Source organism: Littorina saxatilis, linkage group LG3 (assembly GCF_037325665.1).
Source record: "Littorina saxatilis isolate snail1 linkage group LG3, US_GU_Lsax_2.0, whole genome shotgun sequence".
NCBI lineage: Eukaryota > Metazoa > Mollusca > Gastropoda > Littorinimorpha > Littorinidae > Littorina > Littorina saxatilis.
In genome coordinates this window covers 6,552,509-6,566,691 of record NC_090247.1, presented here as the reverse complement: position 1 = coordinate 6,566,691, position 14,183 = coordinate 6,552,509, and the positions used below count along the sequence as shown (strand labels likewise).

The window sequence follows — 14,183 nt, the reverse complement described above, 5'->3', positions numbered from 1 at the left end:
TTTTTACCCCGCCATTTAGGCAGCCATACGCCGCTTTCGGAGGAAGCGTGCGGGGTATTTTTGTGTTTCTAAAACCCACCGAACTCTGACATGGATTACAGGATCTTTTTCGTGCGTACTTGGTCTTGTGCTTGCGTGTACACATGAAGGGGGATAAGTCACTAGCAGGTCTGCACATAAGTTGACCTGGGAGATCGGAAACATCTCCACACTTAACCCACCAGGCGGCCGCGACCGGGATTCGAACCCTCGACCTTCCGAGTTAATAGACCGACGTCTTACCACCCCGCCACAGCGCCCGTCACCCTATACAGCAATTATCAACTATGTAATGGATGGGTTTAAACATTTTTTGATGTCAGGGTGTTCTTCATGGTTAAAAATCTCTTACCTGGTTGAACAATTTGTGCATCAGGCGACAGGTCGGTGCTGGCTTCATTTGTAGCTACCCTTTGCGATGGTGGCTTCCTCCCACTAGCAACCTGCAAATGCACAGCTCTTTAACTGACAAACTCACAACCAACACCCAGTCACAATGAAACAATTCTCCCAATTTCATGGCATTGGTCTTAGGCCACACAAAGAAGTGTATGTTTCTCGTAAGGCAAAACAAAAAATAATCTGTTTACAGTATCCGGACCGACCCTATTTTTTTCCCACCGGCCCTAGACTTTTTTGGGGCATTAAAAAATGAAATTAAAATATTCAGATGGCTAAAATACAAAAATAAAAAGCCGACCTACCGACGCTATTTTTGGGGGGCCTATGTTACCTTAAACAGACTTTTTTTGTGGCCTAACATGACTAAAGGTGGAGATTTTTTTCTAAACTTTTTTTTTTTAAAACCATCTTTTTAACTTATTTTGTTGAAAAACAGGAAAACAATTGATTTTCGAATACCCCTTTTATTTTTGAAAATGCAAAATAAAAGTCTAGGGTCGTCGGGAAAACATAGGTAGGGTCAGGTGACCAGAAACATACAACTTTTTTGTTGTTGACGCCGACCCTATACTTTTTTTGCCATTTGGGGCTGTTTTTTTGCAAAATAAGTTCATCATATCATCATAATCAAGACGTCGATCCAAAATAAGTAACTTTTTTTTGTTGGCCTTATCATTTTTTTGCGCTAAATGCAAACAGGCATTATTTGATGGGAACAATGCTGTTTTTTTTCAATTCTTACATCAGCCTCAAACTTGTCATTACTCAACCTGCATTTAATAGTGTGCTTCATTGGTTTGCAAAAACCTAAAACCAATAAATAAATAACCTTCGGTGGTGGATTGGGCACTGCAAACAATGTCGGGACAGCATTCCACACAAGTGATCCTCTCTGCAGGATTGTTTTACTGGTTGGCCTCAAAGTGATCAGTACAAAGCTTGAGACCTTGAACATCAGCTGGCTGCAGCTTTTCAAAGTCCTCTCGCCTTGTGAATTGCATCCATATTCTGCACCTAGTTTGACAATAAAAACAACAATGTTATTGTTAAACTAAGCAAAAAGGAAAGACAAAAAATAAATCAGATCTTCAGTCTAAATCTAACGCTCTGCCTGAACGCAAAACGGATGAGTGATGTACCTTTGTACTGTAGTTTTCCCGTAAGCAAGGTTTGATAAAGATTTCGGCAAATATGCCCACGGGTAGTTTGTCATCAAGTGTAAACTGTTGTTTTGTACTGACTGCTGACTCACACTCACAGTCGTAAGTACAGTGTACACATGCACACACAGGTACACACGCAGACACACGCGTACATAGTACAGCTAGTACAGAAATCTCAGGATGAACCGATCCATGCTATGTTTGTAATATTTCATTTGCATATTAGTTCTATAAATACTGTAGATCTAGTATCACAGCAGACAAAAATGCCCAGAGACAGTTGGCTTATCTGAGACTGAGTGAGTTGACTCGAGCCATTGCATTCTCATTCTGAAGAAGGTAAACCTGATGAAATAATCACTGCACAACCCACCTTTTTTCTTCTTTAGGGAACTTGTGGAAAGTTTTCCCGAAGCAGCTCTGTTTGTAACGGGCGTTCTTGCAACAAAAAGCCGAGCACAATTTACCACCACCTCGCACGCGATCGGTACCTACGCGATCCGCCATTTTGTTTTCGCCGTCAGCATGTGACTAGGGACGATAACCCACAAACACTTTTTCGCATTTTCTTCGCAAGTTCCACGTCTTCCTTATGTACAGTGTTTGTTCTGGCATGCAACTGGACGGGATTAGATCCAATTAGATTAAACTGTAGTACTACTTCTGATTCTGGCATGCAACTGGACGGGATTAGATCCAATTAGATTAAACTGTAGTACTACTTCTGATTCTGGCATGCAACTGGACGGGATTAGATCCAATTAGATTAAACTGTAGTACTACTTCTGATTCTGGCATGCAACTGGACGGGATTAGATCCAATTAGATTAAACTGTAGTACTACTTCTGATTCTGGCATGCAACTGGACGGGATTAGATCCAATTAGATTAAACTGTAGTACTACTTCTGATTCTGGCATGCAACTGGACGGGATTAGATCCAATTAGATTAAACTGTAGTACTACTTCTGATTCTGGCATGCAACTGGACGGGATTAGATCCAATTAGATTAAACTGTAGTACTACTTCTGATTCTGGCATGTAACTGGACGGGATTAGATCCAATTAGATTAAACTGTAGTACTACTTCTGATTCTGGCATGCAACTGGACGGGATTAGATCCAATTAGATTCGAATGGAATAACAGATCAGATCACATTAGATTCTATCAGGCCATTTCAGATAAGGTTAGATTAGATTAGATCATGTTACATTTAGATTAAATCGAAGTAGACTTCGATAAATTAGATGGAAGATGAGATGGGAGGTTGCATATCATTCTTCAATGTAAAAAGGAAAAATATGAAACCCTTCCTGCTCCAAATGTAGCCTATAATAAGTGTGCACTAAAAATAAAAATAAAACTATTCTGAGATGTTTCCGCGTGAGACTGACAAGTTAAGACTCGCTGAACTTAATGCAAATGTACGAATGAAACAGTTCGGACAACGACATATTCAGTCCGCACATTCTCACCACTTGTACATCCCCAATTACCCGTCCTAGACTATCCCTACTATTCTTCCATCCTCAAACTCACTGCCATAGTCTTTCGGCTTTGTCCCCCCAGCGGTAACCAAGACCACTGTGTGCAGACGATTCCCATCTTTGTCCTCGAAGAGATGCTTGATGGAATTGACCTTGAACTGGATGGTGGTCTCAGTAGAGTTGATTTGGTCTTTGGGCACATAGCGTTCAACTTCCTTCTTGTCTGGAACATCAGGCTTTGGGACGTCAGGTGTACTAAAGTTCAGGGTGGACTCTTGTCCTTTTGTGCCGTCTGTTGTTACTGGCCGGATCTGTTGATTTACAAATGATATTAATTTATAGTTGTGAATTATACATGGATAGGCTTCCATTAAAAACTTCGAGGTTGTCAACGTGGATGACGTCCAATCAAAAAAATCATTGAAGCCCGACGGAGCAAAGGGATGAAGGGCTTTAATTATAGGCTTTGGGAGGGCGTCAATCTACTATGACCACGGATGCGTTTCAAAAGGAAGCCCGTCAATACAAGGATGTGCTAAACGACGTCTTGTAAGCACGGACACAGAGGCAGGCAAGAGAGGGACAATCAGTTAACCAGCCAGCCAGCCAGCCAGTCAGACAGGTTATAGACAGACACGAGGGCAGACAGACAGGCAGACAGACAGACAGACAGACAGACATATAGACAGACAGACAGACAGACAGACAAACACACAGACACATAAACACACATATGGATGGAATTCTTGGTAAACAGATCCCGAATTTACAGCAAGAAATACCACAACACCAACAGCAACGCCAACAATGACAACACTACAACAACAACAAAGGAAGCACAAAAACAAAATGAAGGTGCGCCTAGTACTGCTTACCGTCAACTGAAACTTGTGGTTTGGTTTAGCGGGAAGCCAGACATTGTATTCGTTGAGAGTCGCGTTCCGCCTGTTTGCACGCGCCGTGCTGTGATTGTTTGATGTTTCATTTCTCATGACCTGGTCCTGTGCATCATCATCATCATCATCATCATCATCATCATCATCATCATCATCATCATCATCATCATCATCATCATCATCATCATCGTCGTCGTCGTCGTCGTCATCATCGTTATCGTCGTCGTCATCATCATCATCATCATCATCGCCGTCGTCATCTTCGACGTCACCGTAGTTATCGTCGTCATAATCTTCATCGTCGTCGTCGTCGTCATCATCGTCATTTGTCATCGTCGTTGTCAATATTTTTACAGATTTTGTCTTTAGGTACTTGTAGGCATTTGGTGGTGGCCGCTCAAAACAAAAACGGAACATATGGTTTGTCAAAACATACATTTTTTTTAGGATCGAATGTATTACTTGTTATGTAATGAGACCGCCACTTAACATGTAACTGAAAACAAAGAAACAAAAATTAATAAACATCCCCACCTATAAGCCTCCAGTTCATGGTCTATATGTCAAATATAACCCCATCGCCCCTCTCTCACCTTCTCTCCCTGTCACCTATTTTTCCCTGTTTTACCGAGCTTTTCTATCACTTTGTACCTCACCTTCTCTTTGCCTCCACTTTCTCCCCCGCAACACCAACAACGAGGGGTCTCTCCCTCTTCCACCCCCACCACCCATCCCCCTGTCTTTACCAGCAAAACAACACATCTGTAGAACTGTAGGTGATCTTCTTTACCTCACTGTCTCCATTTAGAACGAGGTGGTAATGGCCGATAAAGCTGTTCCGGTCACGTGGGCACAGTTCTTTCCACGTCACACAAACGAAGCTGCGATTGGTCCTTTGTTTGACTCCACACGTGTCGGTTTCATTCCATGGTTTTACGTTGAGCGTGCTCACCTTGCCCGGTGCTACGATTGTCATGAACATCATCGTCACTAACAACAACCGCAGCAACAACAACAACAACAACAACAACAACACCAACAACAACGACATCAACACCACCACCACCACCACCAACAACAACAACAACATTAACAACAACAACAACGACAACGACAACAACAACAGCTACAGCAACAGCAACAACAGCAACAAAAACGATAAAACAACATCAACATAAGTATCGGAACCACCATAACCACCATCCCAACACCATCATAAACAAAACCACCAGTAGTAACAGCATCACCAGCACCCCCACCTCCACCACCAACAACAACAAAATCAAAAACAACAAAACCACCACCACCACCACCACCCACATCCACCACCACAACCAAATCCCCCACCACCACCACCAATACCACCGCCAACAACAACAAAACCACCACCACCACCACCACCCACATCCACCACCACAACCAAATCCCCCATCACCACAACCAATACCACCGCCAACAACAACAACAACAACAACAACAACAACAACAACATTAATATCAGCACTACCACCTACACCAACAGAAGCATTAATAGCAGCAGCACAACTATGTTTGATAACACAGGAAGAAAAGCAGACACACAGACAGACAAACAGACAGACAGACAATATCGAACACAAAACCCGCCAGCTAGGTTCGTAGAGGAACATAAACTTGGCCAAAAAGTTATTGCAACAAATTTCAAACCCAAATTAAAGCATTAATCCCCGTGTCATTTCATTAAAATTTTATATGCCAGAGAAGGCCGTTCACTTAACCTTCAGGATCACTATTTAGATTAAATATTTCTTTTACAGGGATCACGTGACCGCCGTTCAAGTAAGGGTACCGTCAAAATCGACCAGACAAAAACGGAAGAGCCGAATGAAAAACCGACAAAAAAATCACAATAGGCAAACCTTTGCAACTTTGACATACGACAAGAAATTCAAACCAATTATCTACCATGAACAGATTCAAACCAATGATCTACCCTGAACAGATTGTTTTGTTTTGCTACCTTACGTATGTTGCGTGCTATGCTATTCCTACTGATGAAGGTGTAGATCGCAAAAGCGGTCAAAAACAGGACTTTTTGCGTCATGTTTTAGGGGTATCATGACACAAAAGTCTGCACTTTAGCAATGACTGGGTGGATTGCTTTGAAACTTTCAGAACATTTTACCAACATACTCAAGATACTTCGAGTGAAATGATGGATTGTTACAGGTGTTTGTTAAAATGTTATGCAATTTTTCGAAAGAAGTTTTTAATCTCGTCATAGGATTGTTCCCTTGGGTCAAAAAAATTCATGACTTTGCATGTCTTTAGAAATATGATTGATACACACACTGCTATGTGTTATGTGCGTGTAAGCACTGACGCAAATTTGCTGGGCCTGTAAACACGCTACATATTTAAGCGATGATTCTGGTGCCACAGCGATGCCCAGCCAAGCGTGACCGTAGCATGTTTTAAGAGGCACGCAGCGATAACAGCTGAAAGCGCGAAACAGCGTGAACGTTCCATTTTTTCCTCATGTGTTTGCATGACTAGCAAATTAACGCCAGCGGCTACACGCACATGAAACTTAGAATGAATCTGTATCAATCATTTATCTGTAGATATGCAAAGTCGTGAATTTTTTGGACACAAGTGAACAATCCTATGACGAGTTTAAAAACTTCTTGACAAGTTTAACAACATTTTCCGAAACATTGCGTCACATCTGGATAAATAACCGTAACGATCCAAACTTTCGCACGAAGTATCTCTAGTATGTTGGTAAAATATTCTGAAAGTTTCAAAGCAATCCACCAAGTCATTGCTAAAATGTAGCGCTTTTTGACATGATACCCATACAAATTGACGTAAAACGTTCCGTTTTTGACCGCTCTTGCGATCGACACCTGCATCAGTAGGAATAGCATAGCACGCGAAATACGCAAGGTAGCAAAACAAAACAATCTGTTCAGGGTAGATAATTGGTTTGACTTTATTCTCGTATGTCAAAGTTGCAAATTTTTGCCTATTGTGATTTTTTTCCGATTTTTCATTCGGCTCTTCCGTTTTTGTCTGGTAGATTTTTGACGGTACCCTTACTTGTGCGGCGGTCACGTGATCCCTGTAAAAGAAATATTTAATCCAGAAGGTGATCCTGAAGGTTAAGTGAACGGCCTTAACTGGCATATACAGTTTTAATGAAATCACACAGGAATTAATGCTTTAATTTGGGTTTGAAATTTGTTGCAATAATATTTTGGCCAACTTTATATTACGCTCTTACTAGAGAAAAGGGCCGTCTTACCAGTTATACCAGTGGTTACGTTGCTGGTAACCTTGTTCGTGTTCGCTTCAACAGTGACGTCATACTCCCAGAATCCATTGGGCGCATCCCCGCTACAGTTGCCGTGTGTCCCATTTCCTATGACATAAACAAGAAAAAGTATGTACGCAGACACAGAGATACGTACGTGGCACACATAAACTACCATGTAAATTCACAAACCTGTGACGGATTTAAAAGCATTTTCCGGAAGATTGCATAACATCCGGATCAAACCTACAATGATCCCACATGTTACCAAGGGTATACGTCTCGCCTGTCGATAGTGGATTTGGCTTTCTTTGCGTCTGTATCACGCCGGGGGAAGTAGTACGCCATAAAAATCGCTGTGTGGTACGGCAGCATTCTGCAGTCTGGTAGTCAACCATGTTTTGAGCTCGAAAGGCGTGTATTTTCAAAATAAATAATTACTGCGTCGTAATTATCGAAGCCAGCTTAGTTTCTTTTTGGCTCAGCGGATTCATGATTGCATGAAGATGAACATGTTCTCGGTTTGATTTTAGAGGCATCTGTTTTCGATTTGTGACAGCATCGTATTTGTCAATATTGTTCGATTGTTTTGACTTTTTTCAAAAGTAGTGGAGATTACAGGAGGCTTGAAGCAACAAAGGTCATTTGGTCAGGCAGTGTGATGTATCATAACTTAAATGCATCAATAACAGTGCCCCAATACAATGCAAGTGTGTTTGTGTCGTCGGCTGAAGATAATAGCATGTGTATTGTCACGTACGCGTCGCCGCGCTTGCAGTGTACAGTGCACGATACTTACTGTTGGCAGCCGTACACTGATAGCACAGCGACGCTTGCCTAAAAAAATACACATGCTCTTTTCTTTAGCGGACGACACAAACACACTTGCATACTGGGACACTACTAATGATGCATTACAGTTATAATACATCTCACTACCAGATCGAATGACCTTTGTTGCTTCAAGCCTCTTGTAATCTCCACCATTTTTGAAAAAAAAATCCCAAAATCAAACAATATTAACAAATACGATGCTGTAACAAATCGAAAACTGAAGCCTCCAATAACATGTTAATCCTCATGCAATCATGAATCCGCTAAGCCCAAACAAATGTAAGCTTGGGAACGACAGTTACGGTACACATGTACTTTTGCGCATCGTTTGAACTCGTGAACTCGTGGTACCTCTGTGCTATCGAGGATTCAAACCTGTACTATCGGGGATCCACTAAGGTTTCCGAGACTGTGTTTTGTCTGTATTGAAATGGTCTGGCGGAAGAGCCGATTCTTAAATTTGCATAGGTAAAATTGGTGTCTTTTTGAACCTAACATCCCTCTGGGTTGGGTTTATGTTTAAGTATCACGCGAAATTACGCGCGCTTCCTTTTCTGGGGCTTTCTTTTGCTTGGAATCCTTGAGTGGAGAGGACGCGTGTGTTTTCTCGATGCCGTTGTGTGACATGTCTGTCACGGGCTGAAATCCTTTCGGGATGTGAAGATTTCTTTGCTGGTAGGTTAACACATTTTTCTTTCTGTAAATGAGTAAGCAGTGAGAAGAAGAGTATGCTGCTTGTGGGAGGATTTATTTGAATGTTCAAGTAGATTGTTTTGTGAGTTGAATGTTCGGGAAAACTTTTGTTTATTGAATATTTTAGAAAACCGGTTGAGTGTTTGAGAGAACTGTATTATTGTAGGCATGTTATTTGGTAGGAATGATGTGTTTTATTGTTGTTAAAGGATTTAGTTTGTGGTAGTTGAAATTGTTGAGTTGTTTACGTATGCTTATGGCGTGCATTCTGTGATTTGCAGGATGGCGGAATGTGCGACGGGGTTTCGTTAGAGGGGTGTAGTTAGTTTTAGTAGAGGGATTTTAGTCTGGTTTTGTCAGAGGGGTTCAGTTGGGTTTTGTTGGAGAGGTTCTGTTAGATTATTTTTTTGAAGAATTGTTTAGATTTCGTTTGTTTTAGATTAGAGTTTTATTGTGTTTTAACATTTAGTCAAGTTTTGACTAAATGTGTTAACGTAGAGGGGGGAATCGAGACGAGGGTCGTGGTGTATGTGTGTCTGTCTGTCTGTCTGTCTGTGTGTGTGTGTGTGTGTGTAGAGCGATTCAGACTAAACTACTGGACCGATCTTTATGAAATTTGACATGAGAGTTCCTGGGTATGATATCCTCAGACGTTTTTTTCATTTTTTTTATAAATGTCTTTGATGACGTCATATGTGGCTTTTCGTGAAAGTTGAGGTGGCACTGTCACGCTCTCATTTTTCAATCAAATTGATTAAAATTTTGGCCAAGTAATCTTCGACGAAAGCCGGACTTCGGTATTGCATTTCAGCTTGGTGGCTTAAAAAATTAATTAATGACTTTGGTCACTAAAAATCTGAAAATTGTAAAAAAAATATTTTTTTTATCAAACGATCCAAATTTACGTTCACCTTATTTGTCATCATTTTCTGATTCCAAAAACATATAGATATGTTATATTTGGATTAAAAACAACCTCTGAAAATTACAAATATAAAAATTATGATCAAAATTAAATTGTCGAAATCAATTTAAAAACACTTTCATCTTATTCCTGGTCGGTTCCTGATTCCAAAAACATATAGATATGATATGTTTGGATTGAAAACACGCCCAGAAAGTTAAAACGAAGAGAGGTACAGAAAAGCGTGCTATCCTTCTCAGCGCAACGAATACCCCGCTCTTCTTGTCAATTTCACTGCCTTTGCCATGAGCGGTGGACTGACGATGCTACGAGTATACGGTCTTGCTGCGTTGCATTGCGTTCAGTTTCATTCTGTGAGTTCGACAGCTACTTGACTAAATGTTGTATTTTCGCCTTACGCGACTTGTTAAAGTTGAGAGTGAGGATTTAGAGTAGAGCTTTGGAGTGTAGTTTGGAGGGAGGATTTAGAGTGTTGTTTTAAAGCGTAGTTCTAGAGTGGGAATCTAGAACATAGCTTTAGAGTAAAGGATTGAACGTGTTGTTTTGGGTTGTTTTAGTTCTAGAGTAATACATTGGAAGTTTTGTATTTGAAGGTAAACCCCCGCTTTCCCACACATTCCCCTCATCATCTTATGGAAATAAAGAACCTGATAATTTAACTTGTGTCAGTTGCTTTGAGTGTTTAAGCTTGGTGAGAAAGGGTAAAGTACATTTGGGACTCGGTTACACAAACTAAGCTGGCTTCGATAATTACGACACAGTACTTATTTGTTTGGAAGATAAACGCCTTTCGAGCTCAAAACCTGGTTGACTATCGGACTGCAGAATGCTGCCGTACCCCACAGCGATTTTTCTGGCGTACCACTTCCCCTGGCGTGATGTATGCCAAGTTGCGCCTATTCTTATTTTGTGTAGGTTTGTTGAGCAAAGTGGAGGACCTTTAATAGTATAAAAAGTTATGATGAAATGACACGGCGACGAATGTTTTACAATGGGGTACGAACATTGGTGCAATCATTTGGTTACGTATCATTTATTCAGCAGCACACTTCACAACCCTACACAGACATCCGTACTCACCAAATCGACACAACACTATTTTTCGCTCATCCTTGAAGGAGCAATTGTTCTCAGGCGTCACGTGCACTCTGTCCTCAATGTACACAGTGTAGTTGACGTCAGCAGGGGCCTGTGGCGAATCCCAGTCCACCCAGACCCGTCTGCCTTTTGCGGTGGCCGTCAGGTTGGTCACTGCATGGAGCGTGCGAGAACAAGCAATGTCTACAGTTATCATTCCTTTTAAGTTTAGTCATTCACTTGTGGTTTCGTATAATGAAATTGAAAAGAAAGAAAAAAAGAAAAAAGAAAGAAAGAAAGAGAGTGAAGCAAAAGAAAGACACGAAACATAGAAATACACAATCAAACAAAGAAAAGAAGTTATGAACACAGACAGACAGACAGAAACACAAAAAAAGAAAGAAAGAAATAAAGGAAGAAAAGAACGAAAGAAAAAAAGAAAAGAAAAAAAGAAAGAAAGATAGAAGACGACGTCAGCCAAACTACGCTTACCCTTGTGACGTCAGCTGTGGTCAGGATGGTTGGTCACTGCAGAAACCATGCGAAGAGAATTACTTTTGCAAAATGATACCTGACATTTAAACATGCAGCCGTGCATGCTTTGCAAAAAATCCCTGCGACTGTCACGTACTTTATACTGCTCTCCAGCGCACACAAACGTTGTAATGCTCATGAATACATCACTTAAATTAATTTCGAATTTCACACCCAAAGTTTTGAATCATTACGCAGACTTACTCCAAAATGAAAAGTAGGTAAATATTTGCATTACAAAACGCCATACCTTCAAACAAGGTTGTAAACTGCTCAAGTTTTTTGTTGGTTGCTTTCGTGGTGACGTTGCAGAGTAATGGCATCACTGTAAATGTGTAATTTGATGACGGACGCAGGTTGTCAGTTACTAACACGACTGTCGTTGTGTTGTCATCATCTGCCTCGGGTCTTTTCGCCATTAGAACTGCCTCACCAGGCGGCCGGCAACGTGGCGGCTCAGGCTGTAATGTAAGTGACAACGTCAATGAAAACCTTTTTCTTTAAGGCGTTTCTTTGATTCAAAACACACACACACACACACACGCGCACACACACACACACACATACACACACACACAAACACACTCACAAGCACGCACACACGCACACGCGCACATACATACACACACATGCACACACACACACACACACACACACACACACACACGAACACTCGCACACACACACACACACACACACACACACACCCGCACCCACACACCAGGGCTGGTGCAAGTATAATAGGGGGGGTCCAAAAATGAGGCAGGGGTCAAGGGGCCGTGTAGGCCCCATGAGGGGTATAGGGGCGACGCCTTGTTGGGGGCGAATTCCCCCTGATGGTGTGAACATTTGACATTTCAATGATAATTTTTGGGTCTATCCTCGTGTCTTGAAACCAAATTCTTACTATTCTTCCCTTCCAAGAAGTGAAAGAAAACAAGTCGCGTAAGGCGAAAATACAACATTTAGTCAAGTAGCTGTCGAACTCACAGAATGAAACTGAACGCAATGCAACGCAGCAAGACCGTATACTCGTAGCATCGTCAGTCCACCGCTCATGGCAAAGGCAGTGAAATTGACAAGAAGAGCGGGGTAGTAGTTGCGCTGGGAAGGATAGCACACACAGACAGACAGACAGACAGACACACACACACACACAAATACACCACGACCCTCGTCTTGATTCCCCCCTCTATGTTAAAACATTTAGTCAAAACTTGACTAAATGTAAAAAGATAGACACAGAAGAAACAACAAGTCGCGTAAGGCGAAATTACTACATTTAGTCAAGCTGTGGAACTCACAGAATGAAACTGAACCGCCGCTAGTGAAAGTGTTTGAAATTGGTTGCGCTGTGCTTCATAGCACGCTTTACTGTACCTCTCTTCGTTTTAACTTTCTGAGCGTGTTTTTATCCAAACATATCATATCTATATGTTTTTAGAATCAGGAACCGACAAGGAATAAGATGAAATAATTTTTAAAACGATTTTGGAAATTTCATTTTAATCATAATTTTTATGTTTTTAATTTTTTAGAGCTTGTTTTTAATCCAAATATAACATATTTATATGTTTTTGGAATCAGAAAATGATGAAGAATAAGATGAACGTAAATTTGGATCGTTTTATAACAATATTTGTTTTTTTACAATTTTCAGATTTTTAATAACTAAAGTCATCAATTAATTTTTAAGCCACCAAGCTGAAATGCAACATCGAAGTCCGGCCTTCGTCGAAGATTGCTTGGCCAAAATTTCAATCAATTTGATTGAAAAATGAGGGTGTGACAGTGCCGCCTCAACTTTTACAAAAAGCCGGATATGACGTCATGAAAGACATTTATCGAAAAAAAAAAAAACGTCCGGGGATATCATTACCAGGAACTCTCACGTCAAATTTCATAAAGATCGGTCCAGTAGTTTGGTCTGAATCGCTCTACACACACACACACACACACAGACAGACACACATACACACACACACACACACACACACACACACACACACACACACACACACACACACACACACACATACACCACGACCCTCGTCTCGATTCCCCCCTCTACGTTAAAACATTTAGTCAAAACTTGACTAAATGTAAAAAGATGAGACGAGGTACATCAGGCGGCAAGGGGGGGGGGGGGGGGGGGGGGGGGGGCATATACACACCAATCTCACACATGCTCCCCAAACCCCCTTACACACACCTTTTCACAAGACGTCGTCCGTTGAAATATGAAGCACATTTTGCCATCATTAATGACGTAAGCAGCGACGTCATCACCAGCATCGGACCTCTCCACAACTGTGATGTTGGCCGAGGTAGAACTGACTGATGTCACAGTGGCGTTTTGGATCACATTTTGTATATACTCTGCGAGGAAAGGATTAATACTATTAATTTTTATTTTATTTCAACTTATGACTATGCGTAGGATGTACGATTAGTGTACGCACGCGTCCTAGGCTACTATGACTAATAGTGCTACAATTTTTGTAAGGCCAAAAAAAAAAGGTCTGTTTCTGGTCACCCGACCAACCCTAAATTTCGGCGCCGACCCTAAACTTTTTTTTTCCAAACTCAAAATTTTTTTTTTTTTTTTTTTTGGTGGTAAAGGACAGGGTGAGAAAATGAACAACAAAAACGTGTGAAAACGAAAGTCCGCTGACGATTTGTAAATGTGTTGAGTGTCTTGTCTCTATGTATAGTGAATCCAGTCTCTTTGCGCGATTTTTAAAGTTAGTTTTATTGGTCTACATTTGGGGTAAAAAAAAAAAAAAAATCCCTACCTACCGACCCTATTTTTTTTAGCCATGTTACCAGAAACAG

At 41.1% G+C, this 14,183-nt stretch overlaps 1 protein-coding gene across 1 annotated transcript in view; it reads right to left on the bottom strand.

Annotated features, from left to right (window-relative positions):
• LOC138961083 (receptor-type tyrosine-protein phosphatase H-like) overlaps positions 1–14,183 on the bottom strand; it is a 52,219-nt gene that overhangs the window by 33,590 nt on the left and 4,446 nt on the right. Inside the window, exons 4-10 of the mRNA XM_070332678.1 lie at positions 13,561–13,727; positions 11,599–11,809; positions 10,818–10,988; positions 7,277–7,393; positions 4,781–4,953; positions 3,970–4,095; positions 3,147–3,405 (exon numbers count right to left, since the gene is read on the bottom strand). Of these exons, the coding sequence (XP_070188779.1) occupies positions 3,147–3,405; positions 3,970–4,095; positions 4,781–4,953; positions 7,277–7,393; positions 10,818–10,988; positions 11,599–11,809; positions 13,561–13,727 (1,224 nt within the window). The remainder of the gene's footprint in view (positions 1–3,146; positions 3,406–3,969; positions 4,096–4,780; positions 4,954–7,276; positions 7,394–10,817; positions 10,989–11,598; positions 11,810–13,560; positions 13,728–14,183) is intronic.